Here is a 23,476-nt window from a genome sequence, read left to right as displayed (position 1 = left end):
TTGGCTCTCCTGCCGAGAGAGCTTCCTGTGTGGCCTCTGGAGTAGAGAGGGCTCATCTTCTGAAGCCTTGTGTCTAGTGTCTGGACGTCTCTAAATGCCCCAGTGCCTTTAAAGATACTGGTTTTCCACCCTCTTGTAAAGAGCTTCCCTGCCCTCCCTAAGGCTCATTCCATACAGTGCTGCAACTTTCTACCTGTCCTAGTTACTGCCTTCTATCTGTATAGATATTCCTGGCCAGCAAAGAAGAGGGGAGGATGGGGTGGTGGGTGGCTGTTTCCTTTCCTACAGTCAGCCTAGCCCCTGGTTCAAAGTTGTCTCCTCCTTTTGGTTGACCTGTCCAGTGCCCTCTCCTCTTATTTCTTGGTCACTTCCACTCCAGCGACCTTCATTTGTGTTCTGCTTCACTGTGGTCTCTCTTGGCCATCCTTCATCCCCAGCCAGCAGGACCTCCCATGTGTGCTAAATAAATACTGGATGCGTGCATGCGTGGGTGCACGGACGGATGCACGCACAGATGAATGAGGTCATCCAGAGCCACTTCTAATCAAAAGTCGTAAATCCTTGATATCCTGACCACAACCTTTCAGCCTTCCCATTTTCTATTAATACTCTACCTATTTTTCAGTCTTATTCTGCTCCAATAAACCCCCCCTGACTTCACTTTCTTCTTTTTATTATTCAGGCTATCCCTTAATCTTTAGTTCTGCTGTACCTGCATGGGAAGTAAAAACCAGCCCTAGATCAGTCTGCCAACATTGCCCCCTCCTCTACTCCTCCTTAGGTGGTTACACATTAATTAGTGGAGGGAATTATACAGTTCCTATAGGTTAGCATCAGCCTGATGGGTATAGAAGCAGGACCATCCACACTGCAGGCCGACTAATCAGCTCCCCCTCTCAGTCCCCACAAGAGCTATCGACAAGATTGTGCCATTCTGCCTACCTCACCGCTTCCCGTGTCCTTAACAGAGAAAACAGAAGCCATCAGACAGGAACTTCCTTAACTTCCTGTGTTCTCTCCTCTGCCATCTGCAAACTAATCTGCATCCTTCCCTTCCTTCCTGCTTCCTGTCTCAGGGGATGGGGCAAGACTCCTCCCCTCCAAGGCTGATTCTTCCACCTGCTTCCCTCAGGATCTTCCTCCCTCCCGAGTCCCCTGGGACCTTGCTCCTCTCAATGTCTGCTTTTGCTCCTGCAGCTATGTTTCCTCTCTTCTGGCAGTAGTTTCAGATTTTTTAACATGCTCAAGCCTCTTTCTTTAAAGACAAACAAAATTGTAATAGCTACCACACTGCCTTTTCCCTTCCCATCTCAGCCACCTGCAGGAAAGGCCAGTCTTTACTCACTGTCTCTACTTCCCGCCACTCTCTTCCATTTGTTCCTCAGGCTGTTTCTGTCCCCGCAGCTCAAATGAAGTTTCTCCCTTGAGGTCACTAACATTAACGCGGGGGCCAACACTACTGGACCCTTTCTAAATCTTTCCTTATTTGACTTCCCTGTAGCATGAAACACTATTGATTACCCTTCTTGAAAATCCCATATTCCAGTGTTCACCTTAGTTTCATCCTTCTTCTCCTTTGAGTACTCTTCTCTCTTATCTGCATCTTTTTTTTTTTAAATTTTACTGAAGTATAATTGATTCACAATGTTGTATTAATTTCTGCTGTACAGCATAGTGACCCAGCTATACACGCAGTCTTTTTCATGTTCTTTTCTATTATGGTTTATCACAGGATATTGAATATAGTTCCCTGTGTTATACAGTAGGACCTTGTTGTGTATCCATCCTATATATATATTAGTTTATATCTTATCTGCATCTTAAATGTTGGTGCTATCGTGGATTTAATCCTTGGACACCATCTCATGCACTTCTGTGGATTAACCTGCCGCATCTCTGCTGCTGACAGCCAGCTATGGGCTTGTAGCCCAGAACTTTTACCAGCCTACTGAACACCTTCAGTTCGGTTCACCAGAGATGCCTCAAACTCAGCTTGTCCAAAACTAAGTTCTTTATGCCATCTCCATCGTCTCCTGCGGTGAACAGAACCCTGCAGTTTTTCTTGACTTCTCACACTCATCCCCATATCTAAATGCTTGGTTTCACGACCAGTCAGTGCCACCTCCCCTCCTTGGTAGTACTTTTTTTTTTTTTTTTGCGGTACACGGGCCTCTCACTGTTGTGGCCTCTCCCGCTGTGGAGCACAGGCTCCGGATGCGCGGGCTCAGTGGCCATGGCTCCGCGGCATGTGGGATCTTCCCGGACCGGGGCACAAACCCGTGTCCCCTGCATTGGCAGGCGGACTCTCTACCACTGCACCACCAGGGAAGCCCTCCTTGGTAGTAGTTTAATCTAGGGAATTTAAACCAGGTGTCAGAATCACCTTGAGTTTTTATTTAAGATGTTTACGGTAGTCCCAAGGCTTTTTTGCTACTGAAAAGAATCACGGCCTTTAGCCGCACTAAACTACATATAGCTGTCTGACTACACCTGTACTTTTAAAAACAGTTGTTTTTTAAGTTATTTGAGACTCACAGAAGAGTTGCAAAAATAGTACAGAAAATTCCCATATACCCTTCACCCAACTTCTCCTTATGTTAACATCTTACATAACCATAGCACATTTATTGAAACTAAATTAACCTTGGTATAATACTGTTAACACAAAACTTATTTAGATTCCACAAGTTTTTCCAGTAATGTTATTTTTCTAGTCTAGGATCTAATCCAGGATCCCACATTGCATTGAGTTGCCATATCTCCATAGTCTTACATATGTACGGTTTTCCTCCGGTGTCTTTCTATGTATCGTTTCTTCCACATAACCTGCCTTTCTCTCCCTTACCTGCCTGGCGAGCCTTACTCTTTGCGACTGAGGTCAGATAGCCTCTTTCCCATAAGGTTTCCCCTCCCTTCCCTGGCAGAGCTGGAATCCAGGGATCTTTATCACAGCTTTGTAATCAGTATTAACAGATGAATGCAGAGGTCAGGCATGGAATGCCCTCACAGACAGGGACTGTGTTTATTTCCTTGTTACATTCCTTATACCGAATTAAAGGACTGTCGAATAGTAGGACTTTAATAAATGTTTAGTAGTGACATTAAGGATGACGAATCATATTGAAAGTATCCCCAGAAGAAGGTATTTTGCTGCCACAACTGGTTCGATTAACTGGCAATATATCGTTTCAACTGGATTGTCTAAATTGCTATCATTTTTAATTTAATTCTCTACTTCCTGCAAATTACAGGCCCCTTAATTTGATTAATATACTATGAATCTCTGTACCAGTGTATTTCTGAAGAAATTTTTAATTTATTTCTCTCAATCACATAGCTTGCATTATTGCAGATACCACATTTCTGGAAGAGTGTCTATGACTGACCATTGCATCTCTTTCTTGTGCCTAGGACAGTGGTCAAAAAGTAGCCTGGGGTGTGATGCAACATTTAATGCTGTACCAACTGATTTTAATTCTGGACAAAGAAATAGACTGTGACCATGCTATATAATCTCACAGAAGACAGAGGCTACTCCTGCTGCCACATAGCCTGCATTTTAACTCTTCTGTAAGAATTTGAGGGAACACATCCCTCCTGTCAGATCTGATTCATGTCGAGTAAAGCAAAGGGCTGGCTTTATTCTCCCTCTTCTCTAATTTGTAATAAATTAACTTCATGCCATTTTAAAATGACTTGCACAGATCCCAGCCTTTCAAAGCAAACACAGAGAATTGTCCTTTCCTACGACAATGACATTGTTTTGTTCCCACAATCCAGTAGCAGCCTCAAGAGGCTGTGGTCATGTCGCCTTGTCTCTCCTAGAAAGAATGGCTCAGTGAATCGTTCCCTCATCTCTCTGTCATCATACATCTCCCATAACGCCAGGAAGACTTCAGCTGTGGCTGTGTCTGTCGCAAGAGGACAGGGAGGACAGTCCTTATTCTCATATCCATATTGCCTTGTTCCATGCCTGCACTGGATTTGATGAAAAAAATCGTCCCTATGCCAACACCAAATCAGTTGTGTTCCAAGTGTTCCCCAGAATGCAAGTGATCCACATTTAACCCTCCATGTAGTTTAGGGGTGTGACTGGATTCCACTGCAGTGACAAAACCATCTATCAACTGCATGCAGTGTAATTTTGTGCAAAACTGCAGTTTCTTGCTGTCGAGCCTACATTGCTCAGATTCGCAGGCCTTCAGACACCCAGCCACAACTCCTTTGTACTGTTTTTCCAATTAAAACACAGGCAGCGCCATGCTGTCCTTTACCAGCTCCATTTCCTTGATTTCATTAACTCTTAGCCCTTCAGCTGGAAGGAGATTGCTCATTCCTGTTTGTTTTCTCCCGTCCATGCTGTGGTTCTCACAGTGCAGACCCTTCTCCCACCCGGCAGAAGAATCGAGGGATTCACTGCTGACTCTTGCTCATTCCCTGGCTTCTGCTGGTGAGCTGTGTATTTCCTCTTAAGAGTCTGGACAACCTTTTTGGCTTAAACCCTTGCTGACCACTGCCCCTGCCTTACAGGCCCATCTTCTGGAACCCATTTCTATTCTTCACTGATCTTCAACCTCATTTCTCTTCCATAAATTCTCTCTCATCAAGTGACTGAACAAACGATCTCTATCTCACCTGTTGTGTTTCCAGTCTCCCATGTCATGCCTTCTCTGCTCTTACCTGCCCCTCTTCCCCACTGCATCCGAATCACGTGATCCCTTTTGCTCCCTGAGTGGTTTCAGAACGTCAACTAGCCATTTCACTGTAGGACTCATAGCCATTTCATGTATGAAACTATTTCAGATCCACAGACCACTCTAAGCTCTCTCCCAGGGTGTCTTCCACAAACATACATTTTTTTTGAAAAATGAACTTTTAGGGGGGATCTTTCTTAGACATACCCACCATTCAGTATGTTATCTATAAATTGATACATTTTAAATTTGTTATAGCAAAACTCAAAACCTGGTTAAAACAAGAGTCATTGGAAGAGTCATTGTTGTCATAACTACTGTGTCGTATAGTAGTTGTAAGCACAAACTTTGGTTCAGATCCTGGCTCTGATAGTTACTAATACTGTGATATTGAGGAAATCACATAAGCTCCCCAGGTTACAATGTCCAGCCTCATAGGATTATTATCAGAATAAGAAAATACACACAGAGTGCTTAGCCTAAATGGTGGTTGCTTGGATTGCCTTTAAAAGCTCCAGTGTTGTGTGATGTGTTATGGGTGCATGCTGAAAACCTCAGAGGACAAGAAAAGATAGGCCATGAGATTTTCTCTGCAGGCCACTTAAGTTCTTTGGAAATAGATTAAAACTCTAACCCCATACCTAGCGTATGGCCTTGACTCTTACTGGACAAAAAAACCAGCTCTGAACTCCTGGTAAATATAGTAAAGGGTTCACAGAGACCAAAGGGTAATTATGTACTTTTCTTTACTGAATTTAAGGGTAGAATTCCTACCCACCCACCCCCCACTTGCTCCCCACACCAACAGCAACACACACAGCACACACATATGCACACCAGTATTGTTGGTGCAAGGTCTTCAGATAACTTTTGTGTCCAGAGTAATGTTTGTATTAGTTACTGTGTTTTGCATTGAGTAAGGGTGATAGAGTTTAGCTGTAAGAAGCTCTCAAGGTGTCACATCTCGGAATCAGAGAGACTCCGATGCTGAGGTCTTGGTCCCCCAGGCTGGGAGAGAAGTGCAGTGAACTAGAAAAGGTGACACTGACCTGGCCACAGTGACTGGCCCCAGTGAAGGCAGCCAAGGCTTCTATTCACGGTGCCCGCTATGGACACGACACAGCAGTGACTGGTCCCTGACTGCCAGTTGAACTATATGAGCTCAGCAAGCAGGAATTCTAAGGGGCTTCCAGAAGTGCTCAAGAGCAGGCAGCTAGTTAGCTGGAGGGAAGGGAGCTAAGAGATCTATCTATAGGGGCAGGATTTCTGTGAACAAATGGAGCATACCAGGCCAGGGCATACTCCAGCTTCTGGGGAGGAGGTCTGGAAATAGCTAGACAGTGTCTAGACTGGGTTTGCATGAGACTTCAGTCCCAATAGGAGGTATGGTTCGACAAATGGAGCATAAGTCAGGCTGGGGATGGCAGACCAGAGCATGTTTCTGACCCCATAGACCAGATCCAGGCAGGAAATAGGTCCAGTATGGGTTGCTGTGACTCACGTTATAGCTTGCTGTGCTCCAAGCCCTGATACCAAGAACAGGATTGAGGAGAGGGGACGGTGACCCCAAGTTCCAGAACATTACTTTCCCTAAGCACTTTTTCTCAGGAAAGCATCTGAAGTGTTCACTTTATAATTATTCTTTAAACTATATATGCATTCTTCTGTCTAAATGAAATATCTTGCAGTAATAAAAGAAAGCATTTGGAGTCATAACATGAGAAGAGAGTTATGGAGGCTGTTTATTGTGCGTGTTGGTCCTCCCGTTACTGGACAGGTGTGCTGGGAAGAACATTGTGTAATATTCTGATTCTGTTTCTCTCAACTTGTTAGAGAGGTCTTTCTTAAAGATTTATTATTAAAATTTTTTTGTAACTCACACAGAGTAGTCTAGAAAACCAGAGGGATTCCGTGCTTAATTTCCTACCTGTTCCCAAGACACTAGCCTTGAAAATATTTAAAGAAATAAGGTTCCTATGTTTATACTCAAAATAAGCTAAGCTATACCATCTCTGTATCTGTTACAATATTTTTTCTCAGAATTTTAATATAAAATCACCTTCATTATAAAAGCAGTATATAGATAAATAAAATAAAAACACCAGACTGTCATTACCCAAACAATGTCAACTGTTCACCCCTTAGTGTATATCTTTCTGAATGTTTTTCTGTATGGACTTCGTTTACCCAAATGATACATATTTTTAATAGACTTTTTTAAAGAGCAGTTTTAGTGTACAGTAAAGTTGAGAGTAAAGTACAGAGATTTCCCTTCCACCCATTGCCTCCACACATACGGAGCCTCCCCCATTAGCAACATCACTCACCAGAATGGTACATTTTTTACCAAGGGTGAACCTACACTGACACATCATCATCACCCAAAGTCCATAGTTTACCGTAGGGTTCACTCTTGGTTTTGTATATTCTGTGGGTTTGGACAAATGTATAGTGACATGTATCCATCATGATAATATCATACTGCCTTAGAAAAATCTGTGCTCTGCCTGTTCATCCTTTTTCCTACTCCCCAAACCCCTGGCAACCACTGATCTCTTTTACTGTCTCCGTAGTTTTGCCCTTTCTAGAATGTCACAGAGTTGGAATCATACAGTATGTAGCCTTTTCAGATTGGCTTCTTTCACTTAGTGATGTGCATCAAGGTTCCTCCACGTCTTTTCATGGCTTCGTAGCTCACTTCTTTTTAGCACTGAATGGTATTCCATTTTCTGGTTGTACCACAGTTTATCTGTTCATGTACTGAAGGATATCTAGATTGCTTCATTATATATATTTTTTTAATTTCCTTTTTTCAGTTAATGACTTTTCCAATCATTAATTTTTCTTTAATCTCATCTAGAACTTAGTCAATGTGTACATTTCAAAAAAAAAAATCCTTTTCAGCAAGTTTGTCCAAATCCAGGACCATTACATTGTATCTGGCTATCTATCTCTTAAGTCTAGAACAATCCTTTTTTTCACAAAACTTGACTTGAAGGTACAAAGCCAAGCATCCTACAGAAAGTGCTGCCTCTGGCTTTGTCTGGTTGCTTCCCCCTAACATTCAGCATGTTGCTCTGTCTCTCGTATTTCCTGTGAAGTAGAAGTTGAACCTGTAGGTGTAACAGATTCAGGTTCCACAGCTTTGTAAGAACACATTGCAGATGATGATGTGTTTCTTTGCATTGCCCTGCGTTTGAGGGCTGACAACCCAGTCCCCCCACGGGCATCTGTCCTGACAGACATCTGTCGTGACAGACATCTGTCTGTCGTCTGGCCAGTAGGAGGTAACCTGTGTGGCATCATATGAATGTTCATTTCCCCATCAACAGTTTTCCTGCTGGTTTTAGCACTTAGCGACAATCATTGACTAAAATAAGAATTACACTAGGAATATGAAACTGTATTTTTTAAAACCTATAATTCCTTTTACATTTGTTGGCTGGCATTTTCTGTAGAGACTTCTCAACATAGTGGAGCTATTAGATTATCCTGAAATACAGAGTCCTTTAATTGCCAGTTTTCAAAGTAAGGAGTTGTTTAATATCCGCCTCAGAGGAGATGTGGGAAGAATGTAAGCACTTTTTTTAAATGCGATGGTCACTGCAGTATGATTTCTTGAGCACTTCCAATGTTTCAGGCTCTATGATAAAGGCCTTATGTAATCTAATTCTCATGACGGCACAATGAGGTTATAGAGAGAGAAAATGGAAATCACAAGAGGTTAAACAACTTGATACAGTTACTTGTGTGGGAAGTAACAGAGATAGGATTCAAACCCAAATGGGTCTGAGTCCAAAATCCGTGCGTAATTCCTCTTAGACATTTTTGTTGCATTTTACTTAAAAGCCAAATTCTATTTGTAATAATATTTGGAATATTTCCCAGTTCATAAACACTAGAGATGGATATCATGCTTAATAATTCTCATGAGGTCTCTTCTCTCCCCTATCCCATTTTTTAAAATATTTTTTGCAGTGTGAAGAAAACACAAATCTTCAGGATACTACCCGCTACCTCAAACTTCCTTTTTCCAAGGGCATTCTCCTTGGGAATAATAATCAAGCCATGAAGACCACAAAGGAGTCTTTTTGGATAACATCTTTTCTCTGTTCCACAAAACTCACACAAAACGGTAATTATAATACTGTTTTATTTGAAAGCCCTTGTATTTAAGTAGTCATGTGAATTTTGATAGGATATTCAATAAACATCAATGTTATGTATAATAACTTTGCACTAGAAAAAATGTTGATCTTTCTGTTTGTGATTTCCAATAATGTGAAAACAGTTGTGACCCAATGATCTCTTAAATACATGTAGTTTAAGGACTATAGAATTATCCCAGTATCGGAACCCAAGTACACAACTCTTCAAAATAAACCGTCAAACCCAGCTACTTTAAAAAAAAAAAAAAAAGACCAGGATTACCACCACCTTAATTTCTCTTGCTTTATAGCTCCATAGACAGTGCTAATTGCAGACTTTAGAGTGAAGGCTGTTTTTTGTTTAATTAGGTGGATATTGCTTTTTTATTCTAGCATTACTTTTTATGTCAGTGATTGTTTAGCAAGTTATGATTAATAAAGCAAGCTCTTCTCCTTGGCAAACTGTCGTGAAAACATTGTCTATAATGAAGGAAGCAAATTAAACATTTTTGAGTTCTTCATGGTTGCCATGTAAGCCTTCTGGAAAGCATCCTGAATGCCATATTAATAAAATCAGATTCATTATGTTGAAGAGAATCAGTTCATAATAAGGCACAGCTCTCCCTTGACTTAGGATTGGGTTACATCCCGATAAACCCATGGTAACTTGAATAAGGTAAGTAGAATATGCATTTATTACACCTAACCTACAAAACATCATAGCTTAGCCTAGCCTACATTAAACATGCCCAGAACACTTCCATTAGCTTACAACTGGGCAAAATTATCTAACACAAAGCCTATTTTTTAATAGTGTTGGATATCTCATGTAATTTATTGGATACTGTCCTGAAAGTGAAAGACAGAATGGTTGTACAGGTACAGAATGGTTGTAACTGGTGTTGGTTGTTTACCTTCGAGATCACGTGGCTGTCTGGGAGCTGGGGCTCAATGCCCAGCATCGCAAGAGGGTATTGTACCTGTGTTAGCATGTGGCTAACCCAGGAAAAGAGCAAAACTCAAAATTCGAAGTATGGTTTCTAAATGATTTCATATCACTTTCACACCCATGTAAAGTCAAAAAATCTTAAGTCAAACCATCCTAAGTCAGGGCCCTGTATTGTGTCAAAAAATGCTCCTGTGCTTAAACTTTTGTGTTATTAATTCTTTCTTCTGTGTCACATAGTAAGAAATATATTTCTTTTCTTAGAACATGGAATGAGAAAAGAAGCAAATTGTGGCATTGTTATAATGACCACTTTTAAGATACCCCTCAATTTGTCATGCATTGCTACTGTATTTATGTAGAAGTTGGCAAATTGCAAATGATTCTTTCACATTTATCTTGGGTTTTGTTTCTCCCCTTCCAAAAGTATTTTTGGGAAATATTTTTAAAAATCAACTACGTAATTCATTTTTAGTAAATCTGATTGAAAGTAGCTATTGCCAAGTCATGTCATTATACCAGACTTTATCAGTATTCAGTGGTTAATGATTTTACTTAAATAAAACCTTCATTGACAGATCTCTATAATGACTATAAAGCATTTACCTCAGGCATTTTTTGTGGGAACAGTGTAACTCCATGGAGGTTATGAAGATAATAAAATCAACATGTTAGTGACTCCCTTCAGTGGAATTTTTATTCATCCCATGTGGATTAGTTGTGTGTCTGTTATAGAGTCTAAGTTCACATTTAATTGATTGTCTCCATTAGACTATTTCAGCTTGTATTAGTTATCTGTTGCTGCTGTAGTGATTACTGTAAACTTATTGGCTTAAAGCAACAATAATTTATTATCTTACGATTTTGGAGGTCAAAAGTCTGCAGTCAGTTTCATGGGGCCTAAATCAAGGTGTCGGCAGGGCCACATTCCCTCTGAAATCTCTTGGAGAGAATCCTTTTACTTACCTTTTCTAGTTTCTAGGAACCACCTGTACTCCTTGGCTCCTGGCCCCTTTCTCCATCTTCAAAGCCAGCAGCATAGCATCTTCAAATCTCTCTGACTCTAACCATCTTCCATCTTTTAGGAACCCCTGTGATTAGAGTGGGCCCACCAAATCATCCAGGATAATACCCCTATTTAAAAGATCTTTGGGCTTCCCTGGTGGCGCAGTGGTTGAGAGTCCACCTGCCAATGCAGGGGACACAGGTTTGTGCCCCGGTCCGGGAAGATCCCACATGCTGCGGAGCGGCTAGGCCCATGAGCCATGGCCACTGAGCCTGCACGGCCGGAGCCTGTGCTCCGCAACGGGAGAGGCCGCAACAGTGAGAGGCCCACGTACCGGAAAAAAAAAAAAAAGATCTTTAACTTAATCACACCTGTAAAATCTCTTTTGCCATGCCAAGATAAACATATTCACAGGTTCCAGGGATTAGAATACGGACACCTTTGGGGACCATTATTCTGCCAATGACACAAATCTAACAATAGATTATCTGCTGTCAGAATATGCAGCCCTGCATCCTTCACTTTTTCTAGTTCTAGGGTTTAGGATATTAGAATTGTGAACATAAGACAGAGGGAACAAAATCCTGATAATTAGAAGCTGCTACTTTGTAAAAGCAGAGAACATTTTCAGGTAAATAAACTATTCATGAAACCATTATATTAAACATCTCACTATATGGAAGGCAATGCTGGACTCATTGTTGAAGACTAATAAGTGCTTGATTATCATTTTGACATTGATTAACCTTGTCAGTGTAAGACAGCTCAAAATGAAGCAGGAAATGAATAGTGTGTTTCAGACGTGGGAAGGAGGAAGGAAGTTAGTTGAGCTTTCTGAAATTTACATGCTAGACACATGTCTCTGTGTAGAAGTAATCCAGTTCCAAATTGGAATTAAATTGCTTTGTATTCATTTTACTTGACTTGGAAAGTTTACAGATCCCATTACCATTACAATTGGGCATTTAGTAAGTGATGTGGTCTCTAGGAACAGTTTCCTAGAGCAGATTTGCATTTCAGGGTTTCTAAAGTGTGTCTGCACACTCTCTGTGTTCCAATGTCATTCTTAGATAGCATACCGAGGCCAGAGCACTCAGCTAGACGTCTGTGATTGCCAAATCAAGTAGATATTTTAAGCTTCTTAAAAGTGGGGATCAGAAAAGGAATTACTTTACTTGTTTGTCAGCTTCCTTGGACTGTTAAACACAACTGTTTAAAAAGTTATGAGAAAATAAAAACAGTGCTTAAATTAAGTCTAACATTTGTGCAGGTACTGACTGCCCTACGTCCCTTTCCTACCCCCAGTGGTGGGTGGTTTATTCAGTCTCTTCCTGAGATTGTGATTTAAAAAAAACAAAAGTAGGGATCATGCCATCTACCTATTTTATAGCTCTTGGTAGATTAGGCATACAGTCAGTATACATGTAAATGATAATTGAATGGAATTTATAAAATTCACGTTTTTCAGAAGTAGGTCCTAGCTCCAAATTTGCAACTAATATATCTTCAAATGGCTAAAATAGAGGCCTAAGAGATGACAATTTTGACTTGATTCTGAGTTCTTGGCATACATGAGGTTTTTTTTAAGTATTTAAATTTTTTATTTTAATTCTGTAACAATGACATTTTGCTAAGGAAAAAAAAATGTTTCATCACACAACAGATCTTTGTTTTGTTTTGTTTTTGTTTTTGCGGTACGCGGGCCTCTCACTGCTGTGGCCTCTCCCTTTGCGGAGCACAGGCTCTGGACGCGCAGGCTTAGCAGCCATGGCTCACAGACCTAGCCACTCCGCGGCATCTGGGATCTTCCCGGACCGGGGAACGAACCCGCATGCCCTGCATCGGCAGGCGGACTCTCAACCACTGCGCCACCAGGGAAGCTCTGACCAATCATTTTTTAAAAGGTTTCAATCATACCTCCAGGGTGTCCGAGTTAGACATGAATATTTAACATTTTCAGGATTTTCTGTTATGAAAATAGTCATAAATCTCTTTTTCACTGTCAGTATTGAAAAAAAATTCCCTCATTTTTCTCGTTCTGAATCCGCCTCCTCCTCTTACCCCTATTTGTTATAGGCAAATATTTTCATTTAGTACCAAATTTCTTTCTTTTAAGTTGTTTGTAAAGTTTTTCTTTTGAATCTGACTTTGGTAGAAGTTGCTTCTATTTCCTCTTGAGATTCTTATGCTTTTTTCGCATCTTTATTCACTACATCATATTTTCTTTCTCATCATAACTACTCTTCCTTGATCTCTTGGATTGTGTTTGTTTGGTTGGTTTCTTGTTTCCACATCGGTCTTTCTGTCTCTCAGCAAGTCCCATTTGGGTTTTTCTTGAAACAAGTGCTTTGAAGTAGAAAACCCCTCCTGGCTTCTCTCTTGGCCGTTCTAGTCTCTCAGCCCCACTGAGTACCAGGAGACCAGCCCTGCCAGGTTCCCCTGCCCGGGGCACATCCTGCTCGCACGTGCCTTGTCAGTTCTCACTGCTTTCATTGGCCTCCAGACACCACCGTCTCCCTGATCCCTTTGGAGACCAGTGAAGCTGGACACCATGTTCAGGACCTTCTGCCCAGGAAGGATGAGGGAAGGATTTATTCCCTCACGAGGTGAAGAGGTTTCCTGAGGGCCCTGCTAGACTCAGGACCCACGTGTTATCAGTTCAGGGAAAGGAGGAAATTGAAGAGCTGGGCCAGAGTCTAGGATGGAAGATGATCATGGAGTCCAGGAACTGGCCCTCTCAGGTCCAAAGGCTCACTAGATGGTCTGACAATTGACTGGCTTTGTCATCACTGTGCAGGGACCTTCTAGTCATGCCAGGTTTGGGCCACATTGTCAAGAAGACCTTCATTGCCGAGTGGAATTTGTTGCTAGGCAGAGTGCTATATGCTGGGGGCACAAATATGAATAAAGTGGGTTCCCAGCCCTCAAGAATCTCCCACTTTAATGGGAGGAGGCAGAAAATCATTCAGCCAGTATTTACCAAGTGCCTGCTATGTGCCTGCCCTGTTCCAGATGCTGGCACTATGTTAGGGCCAAACTCGCACACTCTCTTGTTCTGTTGGAATTTACAGTCTAGTGTAGTGGGGGCAAAGACAGATAGCTAGCCTGAGAACTGAAGGATAAGTAGGAGTTTGTAAGTCAAGGGCATTGGGAAGGGAGAAATAATTAGAATACACTGTAATAAATGCCATTCAGAGGCCTAATGGGAGGGCCTGGGAGCCTGCAACTTGAGTGACCAAGAGGCAATGTGTGTAAGAATTCAGCGTTTACAGTAGAACACTTTCGTGTTCTCTATCAAGGCAACTAATTTTCCTTTTCTGTTTGGAAAGGTGATATGCTTGATCTTTTGAAATGGAGAACCCACCCAGACAAGATCACAGGCTGTCTCTCTAAATTAAAAGAAATTGACGGCTCAGAGATAGTAAAGGTATATGGTATTTTGTTATCCCTCTCTTGGAAATTCATGGGTTAAAGAATATTTAGAGGGGAAGGACAGAGGATATTTTATTTATGCTTTTACTTCTTTATCCAACAGTTTCTGCAAGATACACTGGATACCTTGTTTGGAATTTTAGATGAAAATTCCCAAAAATATGGGTCTAAAGTGTTTGATTCTTTGGTGAGTTTAAATTCACTTTAATTGTATCTTAATTTTGACTTTCCTAAAGCTGTTTATAAATGTGCCCATAATAGCATGAGCTTACTTGCAAAGAAACCTTCCCCCTCCCCTCTACCAAAAAAAAATCTTGCTTTGTGTTCAGTTTTATAAAGCTCCATTTTTTTTTTTTTTTTAGGTTCACATAATAAATTTGCTGCAAGATAGCAAATTTCATCATTTTAAACCTGTAATGGACACTTATATTGAGAGTCATTTTGCTGGGGCACTTGCATACAGGTAAAGCCCTTTATCTTGTAATTGGTGTAGAAGCAGTTTCTTTTGAGCTTTTTAAAGCAGAACCAACTATATAGGAACATTTTAAAGGGAGTGTAGGAAGAAGTGAAGCACAACCACTGAAGTGTCTCTTGAGACAGTTTCCTCCTTTCTCACACACCTTCTTTTAATGGCTGGAACTTCTTTTGAGTAAAAGGGGAAAAAAAAGAACTTCCTGAATTCTATTCCTGAAACCTAAAATGTAAGGTATTTTCTTCTTGTCTCTGTTTCATTTGATATTCTTTAGTCTAAAATATCTGGTTATTTCACTTTGGCTGTCAAGAGCCCCATTTACTCACCAGACTCCTTGATGATTCTAGATGTCTTTAAGAAAGAAGTATGATGGGAAAAGGATCTTTGCCATCATACCATTTTAAAGTCATTTGTTCATTCATCTGTTAATATTTACTGAGTGCCTACTGCATACCAGGCACTATGCTTTGTGCTGATCATATGAAGACCTGGTCCCTGGCTGCAAGCAGTTCAGTCATTGGACTCTGCCCTTCGTTACCAGCTGCCATTTTAACTGCTGGTGCGTTCCTGTCAGCTCAGATAAGGCAAGCAGGCTACAAGTGAATGAATAATGACATGCTTTAGCTGGTTCCTGCCTCCACGTAGCCCAGGTGATAGTTGCCAGAAGGTGGCAATGTCCCTCTTTCTGTCCTATCATGACATCTTCCCGGTTTGGGGCCTTGCTTAAATACAGCCCTGAAATGTACCCCAAAGTTCTATCTCCCCATTACACTCTTGTCATTGCTATTCTGCCAAAGTTTTTACCTTATACTTTAAGCACCTAAGCACCTATGGGTATGTACATGCACAATCATCTGTTCCCAGAGGTGTGTTTAAAGAACATGGAATCAGGGTTTTCCCCATCTATGTATTGTATAAAAGATAGTGGGTAATCAATTAAGCATTTGATCCCGTTCCTTTGGGTATTCCCCACCATGGCCTGGTAAGATTTACGCCTCTGACGTTTAAATGAATGGAGTCATTTTTGCAAGACTCGACCCTCTGCCAACATGAGTTTTTCAGAGGGTGAAATGTAACAACAGGGATAGTTTTGAAATGTTGGCCCGACTTTGCCCCTTGGCCTAACAATTTGGGCTCTGGTGTGAGGTGGTCACCGCCTCCAACTGAGACTATCCTTGGAAGGTAGAGAAAGAGGGTGTAATTTCTAAATTTCAGGTTGGCCAGGAAGGCAGCTAATAAGTCCTAATAAGACAAATAAGGCCCGTGGAATCGTCTTGAGCTATGGGTGGCCAGAAACTCACCGACAGATCATCTTCAAAATAGCACTGCCAGCAGCATCTGCCTACTGGCACATCCATAGATTCTCTCCCGACAGAAAAGAGGAGCATTTTTAAAAACTGCTCTGTTTCCTAGAAACCAAGAACTGACCAGTGTTAACGGTCACACAACTGCAATCTTGAGAATTTGGGGGGGTGGAGGTTAATTCAATTTTTGTTTCTTAAAACAATGAGACTTGGGTTTTCTGGAAATTACTAAGGCATACTTTGACAGTAAGCCTCATTCTTCCCACAGGTCAGAGAATTGGCTTGATAACTCCATGGGGGTGTGCTTTAAAATGGAGAGGTATTACCTTCATCCCTCCCCACACCCTCTTTTGCCTCCAGCCGAATATTTCATCCAACTGTTTACGTAGTCGCTGGGGAGGAAATCCCAATTAGCAGTTGTCCGAGATTGACCATGACAGTCATATTCAGGCACTCCCTTGGCCGGAGTCCTTTTCTCAGATATTTGTGTTCACCCATTGGAAGCACTGCCAGAAACAGCAGGGCTGATGGAATATGTCCAGATTGAAAGGAATCTTGCTGGGAGGAAGTGTTGTTTCTCTCTTCAGCTTCAAAAAAGGGGTAGTGATGTTGATAGGCAGACTTTGTAAAATTATTATGTTATGGCAGTTTGACAGAAAAATGTGAGAACTGTTGGGAAATGAAGCTTCCTCATGATAAACATAAGCATTTGATTTGTTGGCATTTAATTGAGAATGAGAGCAATTCTACCTTCTGCACGTCTCCTTGTATTTTAGAGATCTCATCAAAGTGCTCAAGTGGTATGTGGACAGGATCACAGAAGCGGAGAGACAAGAGCACATCCAGGAGGTGTTGAAGGTAATGACACGCTGTCAAAAACAGATCACCGTCTAACAGTGCTGTTGCGTGGTGATGCCTAAACGAATTGGTTTCCTCTACACAGACAGTAACTGGTGATGATGTATTACTGACATTCCAATTCAAGGATCTTAATCAGTTTATGGCTACTCCAGAGCTGATGAAATTTGAAAGGGACTTTGCCAAGCTTGCCCACTGGAACCTGCCTGGCATTGAATCCTTACTCCTCTGGGCTCTGAACACTTGAAGTCTAGGATTGGCAGGAGGAAGGGTTGAAAAGAAGACTGCAGATGGGCAGTTAAGCTTAGAAGTTCCTGGCTCTTGCTTCCACCACCCTGACAGAGACCATCTGAGGGCCATTTGTCTTAAGAGAGGATAATAGGATGGCTTAGCAGGGATCACAGTGAGGAAACCTGAGGTTTTACTGGCTATCATGGTTTAACACTGCCCATATCTCTGGGCCCTGTGTGCTCAGTATATATGGAGATGTTGATACCTTACCTGCAAACATGTTTTTAAAGAATATAGATTCTTAAAAGGATTGTCCATAACAGCTCTGGCAGTCTTTTGATTTCTATAATTGAGTATACCCTATTTGATGTCAGTAGATAAAAGTAAACAGGTGTACATTTTAAAAAACAAGCACTTTACTCATTATAAATTTGTCATTTTGGACCAATTGAAGGTAAAATGCAAGTGGCAAGAGTACCAACCAGCAAAGCAAAATAATTTTTGAAAAACAGATTTGTTGATTAAATTTAAAAAATCATCTGAGAGAAAAAAAAAAAATCATCTGAGGATCAGAAACATTTATTGTTCATACCTCTCAAGAATTACATAGAATTTAAAAATTATCTATACGTTTTCTCTCATTAGGCGTCAGAGAAAAATGGCTCTTTCCCTACAAGTAAATACTGTTCAGAAATCTCACGGGGCCTTAGTATTTAAGTCAATATTTTAAAAGTCTAATGTTGTGCTATGGTTTTTGTGCTGTGTCTTTGTCAAATAAATACCTTTGGTTTCCTTTGAAACTAATGTTTTAAAACTTTTGTTTTAAGGCCCAAGAATATATTTTTAAGTATATCGTTCAGTCTCGAAGGCTGTTTTCCCTCGCCACCGGCGGACAGAATGAGGAAGAATTTCGCCGCTGCATTCAGGAGCTCCTCATGTCAGTCCGTTTTTTTCTTTCACAAGAAAGCAAAGGGTCTGGAGCATTATCTCAATCACAGGTAATTTTTTTTTCATCTCTGCTGAAGAGAGGAAAAATGAGTCCAATTTATTTATTTTTACACAACCGCATAAGTGAATATTTTCTCCATCAGCAACCTGTAGCTCCAGCTTATATTTGTAGCTTAACTGAGACTTCTAAAAAGTCCCTCAGCTTCCGAACGCCAGCAGAGCAGAAGTTAGGTTGTCTTTCCTCGGACTGTTCTCGCTCTGAATGGAGAGCCTGTTGGTTTGCACCAGCCTCCATTCCAGTTTCTAGAACACATACTAATAGAGACACCCTGTCACACCGTCAGCCAAGGAGAAGGAATTTCGCTCTAGCCAATCTGCTGCAGTTGTTTTCCCCAGGCCTTGTGCTGCTTCTTTTTTTAGTTCCCCGACCAGGGATGGAACCCGAGCCCCGGCAGTGAGAGCGCCAAGTCCTAACCACTGGACCACCAGAGAACTCCCTTGTGCTGCATTTTAATCTGTGGACTTGAGACTCATTATATTGGTCTCAGCTAAATTGCGTGTTGTTTTGTCTTATTTAACTTGACGCTAATCGTCCTGGGACTGATCTGCTATGACCAGTGCTGAGCGGTTGCTGCCACATTCTATGACCAGGAGTAGCTGCCCGTGTTTTAAGAACAGGATCTATACACTTTCCAAATAGCGTGGCCTTGAACATGTGCCGAGAGATAATTCTGAATATCTTTCTCTACACTTTCTTAATCCTTCTTGTACATGTTTAATTCTAATAACTTGGTTTAATAACTTGTCAAATGGAGAAGCAACCTCTTTACTACCATCTCCTGGAGACTTGAGACTTATAATCACTGAGAGTTGGGATATAAAATGGGAGATTAAGAGACAAAACTAGATCCCTAAGAGTATTGTTGTAATTTGGTGTCATTTGACATTTGGAAGGCGTTATATATAATGGCAAAACACTAGAAAGGTACCCCCCCCCCAATAATAGAGCCATGTTTTTCTGACTGTTTGGGGACTATTCTTGTTACTTTCTTCTTTGCAGAGGTGGACTCATCTTCCATCTGGTTAAGGATACAGGCCCTTTTAATGTCATTTTGGCTTCTCTTGTCAACAGTATAATCACTGCACGTTAGGAAACTTGCCAGAAGCCTCAGTGTCAAGTTGCCCACTAACCAGACCCTACTTATCAGCCATTGATATTTGAAAAGGATACTGTAACAGGTTAACATATATTCCTTTAGATGAAAGTTCTCAGAAGTTCACTACTTTTACAAAAGCTGTTGAAAAGTTGAGTTTTCATTTTGAGATTTTTCTGAAACAAAACAAACCTTTATAAGTTACAGGAATAAAACTTACTTAATCCATAACTGAAAAATATTCTCTTACTTTTAAGAGTAACTTTAAGTCATGGTTTCTTAATGAGATGCCTTTGTAGGGACTCAAGAGATTTTTCTCTTCTTTAAAGTTGGAGAACTATTCTTTTACCTTAGTTGTGTTTCCACCGAACCCTAGCGGTCACCCTGAGATGATTTCGGCTGCTGAAGTACAACCACAGTATAGAGCAGCCTCCTTTTCTTTGTTTAACATACTGAACTCCAACTGCTCTTGATTCTCTGAGTTCTACCCCTCCATCAAGATAGTAAAACAACTTTAGCGCCTTCAAAGAATCATATTTGATTCTTCTTTTTTGGCCCTTAGCTTTTTATCAAGAGATGATATATAAAATGTATAATAGTTTCTAAATATCTTCATAAACTCTACTGAAGTTGTTCTCTATTATTTTATGCAGTATCCTATACTTGAAAATTTTGAAATGATAATTTTATTTAGTTTAATGCTAAGAGAAAATTTATACAAAATAATGAAGCAGTTAGTTTTCTTCATTAAGCAATGAGGACTTTGTTCCTTTATGTTTTGGGAGAATGCTAAACACTTCTTCCCATTCCAAGTCCCCCTTTGACCCCACACTTTCTTAGCTCTCTCTTCCAAGAAGGAAGGTGTCACTAATCTGATTGATCCAACAGTTAGGTTTCTGTTGCTGCATAACAAATGACCACCGTGGCTTTAGATAACACCCATTTATTAGCTCAAGTTCTGTAGGTTGGAAGGCTTGGTCAGATCTTGGTCCTACAGCCAAAATCAAGGTGTTGGCTTTGATGGCTTATCTGGAGGCTCTGGGGAGGAATTCACTTTCTAGATCTTTCAGGCTTTTGACAGGCATCAGTTTCCTTGTGAGTGAGATTCCCATTTCCATGCTGGCTGTCACCCAGGGGTGGGAGGAGGATCTGGGTGCTCTCAGCTCCTAGAGGCCACTTGCATTCCTTGGTGTGTGGCCCCTCCATCCTCGAAGCCAGGCACAGTTTGTCAAATCCTTCTCATGCTTCAAATCTCTGAGTTCCCCCACCACGAGCCAGAGAAAACTTCTGCATGGGAAGAGCATCAGGGGACAAAGTTCATGGAGATCATCTTAGAACTCTGCCTACCATGTCCAGAGCCAAGGTTACCCACTGGTCCTTAAAGATTCTTGCCTGAAAGACAAAAACCCAGTATCCTTGCTCCATTTTGCATTTTTTCCATGTGAGCTACAACTCAGAGCAAATTCCATCTCCTGGAGGTAGAATAGCCATCCCAGCAATCCTTCAGGTTGGATCAATGGATGGCTGCTCTATAGATCTGGCCATCCTGGTACTAGGACGTTCATTTAGTACTCCTGGCCTAAGCCCAGCCTGTTAATGACTCTGTCCTTAGGAGCCCTGCCCTGGGCAGGACTGAAGGCTTAGTCAGCTATATACAGTGGATCTTGGTTTCCCATTCCAAGGACAGGTCTCTACCTTGGAAACCCCAAGAAAAGAGGAATGGCGGAAGGAGTTGAGGCCGAAGACCCTGCCCCAAGTTCCTATTAATTATCTTTCTCTATTTGCCTTGGCTACCAAGAAGGTCAAAACAAAATCATGTTTTTATTTTTATTTTCAGTAAAAATCTTTGGCTTAGATAGCTATTACAGCTGTCTTTCTGCCCTCATCACAACGTCCTTGTTCCTTTATCCTTTTTAATAATTGTATCTTACACTGCAAGCACATTCAAATACCTTTTTGAAATAAAGAGGTATAAATAAAGAATTGATGGATAAATTAAGGGATTCCTGAGGAAAGTCAACTTAGGTGACTTTAGTGACCAGAAAGCTGGGCTCATTTTATTTTAATTTTTTTTACATTTCATCTGTATGACTCAGCTCTTTGCAGAGTGAAATGAAGGCTATATAAATATAGTCTTTACCAGGGAATATCAGGTTATTAATTTTAAGTACATTCAAGAAAATCTATAATTTTTAAGAGTCAAGGGGAAAACATAGCTGTTGACCCCAGCACCTTAAGCATTCTGATGGTTCTGGCATCAAAAACAGGTCTCGGCTCTTCTACAATTTCTGCTGCTGCTATACAGGTAAATACCAAACTCCATGAATTTGAATTTAGTTCTGTGTTTGAATCATCAGCACTTGTAGACTTGACCTACCTTCCCCTGGATTCAGATCTCAATGGTAAACCCACCAGCCCTTGAATCTCATATTACAAAATGTGCCTCTTCCTTCACCAGGTGTTTGAGGCTGATCGACTTTTCCTTCCACTGCCCTCCTTTTGTGGAATTTTAAAAGGCTGAGTTTGTTTCAATGTACAATCCTAGCCCAGTTTTTTTTTTTTTTAATTTTTATTTATTTTTTTTTCAGAGACTTAATCATTGCTTTATTTGACTATTCTGAATTCCTGGTACATCACAAATGCAATGAATTTGTTTAAAAATTGATTATTCAATATTTTTAAAATATTTGTGATATAAAGTGGGGCTAAGTGTATTTTATTTTGTTTACTTTATTTATCTTTTTAATATCTTTACTGGAGTATAATTGCTTTACATTGTTGTGTGAGTTGCTGCTGTATAACAAAGTAAATCAGCTATATGTATACATATATATCCCCATATCCCCTCCCTCTTTAATCTCCCTCCCACCCTCCCTATCCCACCCCTCTAGGTGGTCACAAAGCACCAGGCTGATCTCCCTGTGCTATGCAGCTGCTTCCTATTAGCTATCTATTTTACATTTGGTAGTGTATATATGTCCATGCCACTCTCTCACTTCATCCCAGCTTACCCTTCCCTCTCCCCATGTCCACAAGTCCATTGTCTACGTCTGCATCTTTATTCCTGTCCTGCCCCTAGGTTCTTCAGAACCATTTTTTTTCTTTTAGATTCCATATATGTGTGTTAGCATACGGTATTTGTTTTTCTCTTCCTGACTTACTTCACTCTTTGACAGACTCTAGGTTCATCCACCTAACTACAAATAACTCAATTTCATTTCTTTTTATGGCTGAGTAATATTCCATTGTATATATGTGCCACATCTTCTTTATCCATTCATCTGTCGATGGACACTTAGGTTGCTTCCATGTCCTGGCTATTGTAAATAGTGCTGAAATGAACATTGGGGTACATGACTCTTTTTGAATTATGGTTTTCTCAGGGTATATGCCCAGTAGTGGGATTGCTGGGTCATATGGTAGTTCTATTTTTAGTTTTTTAAGGAACCTCCATACTGTTCTCCATAGTGCTTGTATCAATTTACATTCCCACCCACAGAGCAAGAGGGTTCCCTTTTCTCCACACCCTCTCCAGCATTTATTGTTTGTAGCTTTTTATGATGGCCATTCTGACTGGTGTAAGGTGATACCTCATTTTAGTTTTGATTTGCATTTCTCTAATGATTAGTAATGTTGAGCATACTTTCACGTGTTTGTTGGCAATCTGTATATCTTCTTTGGAGAAATGTCTATTTAGATCTTCTGCCCGTTTTTGGATTGGGTTGTTTGTTTTTTTGATATTGAGCTGCATGAGCTGCTTGTATATTTTGGAGATTAATCCTTTGTCAGCTGCTTCGTTAGCAAATATTTTCTCCCATTCTAAGGATGGTCTTTTCGTCTTGTTTATGATTTCCATTGCTGTGCAAAAGCTTTTAAGTTTCAGTAGGTCCCATTTGTTTATTTTTGTTTTTATTTCCATTTCTCTAGGAGATGGGCCAAAAAGGCTCTTGCTGTGATTTATGTCACAGAGTGTTCTGCCTATATTTTCCTCTAAGAATTTTATATATAGTGTCTGACCTTACATTTAGGTCTTTAATCCATTTTGAGTTTATTATTGTGTATGGTGTTAGGGAGTGTTCTAATGTCATTCTTTTACATGTAGCTGTCCAGTTTTCCCAACACCACTTATTGAAGAGGCTGTCTTTTCTCCATTGTATATTCTTGCTTCCTTTATCAAAGATAAGGTGACTATATGTGCGTGGGTTTATCTCTGGTCTTTCTATCTTGTTCCATTGATCTATATTGCTGTTTTTGTGCAACTACTATATGTCTTGATTACTGTA

At 40.7% G+C, this 23,476-nt stretch overlaps 1 protein-coding gene across 3 annotated transcripts in view; it reads left to right on the top strand.

The window, feature by feature from the left end:
• Nucleotides 1-23,476, top strand: part of DOCK4 (dedicator of cytokinesis 4) — a 485,013-nt gene that overhangs the window by 330,425 nt on the left and 131,112 nt on the right. For all 3 annotated transcript variants that reach the window (XM_079931089.1, XM_079931088.1, XM_079931087.1), the window contains 6 exons: nucleotides 8,673-8,829; nucleotides 14,124-14,221; nucleotides 14,330-14,413; nucleotides 14,589-14,689; nucleotides 16,779-16,860; nucleotides 17,919-18,089. In XM_079931089.1, coding sequence (XP_079787215.1) covers nucleotides 8,673-8,829; nucleotides 14,124-14,221; nucleotides 14,330-14,413; nucleotides 14,589-14,689; nucleotides 16,779-16,860; nucleotides 17,919-18,089 — 693 coding nt within the window. The remainder of the gene's footprint in view (nucleotides 1-8,672; nucleotides 8,830-14,123; nucleotides 14,222-14,329; nucleotides 14,414-14,588; nucleotides 14,690-16,778; nucleotides 16,861-17,918; nucleotides 18,090-23,476) is intronic.

Source organism: Stenella coeruleoalba (genome assembly GCF_951394435.1).
Source record: "Stenella coeruleoalba genome assembly, chromosome: 9".
NCBI classification, from domain to species: domain Eukaryota; kingdom Metazoa; phylum Chordata; class Mammalia; order Artiodactyla; family Delphinidae; genus Stenella; species Stenella coeruleoalba.
This window is presented reverse-complemented; position numbering and strand designations above follow the sequence as displayed.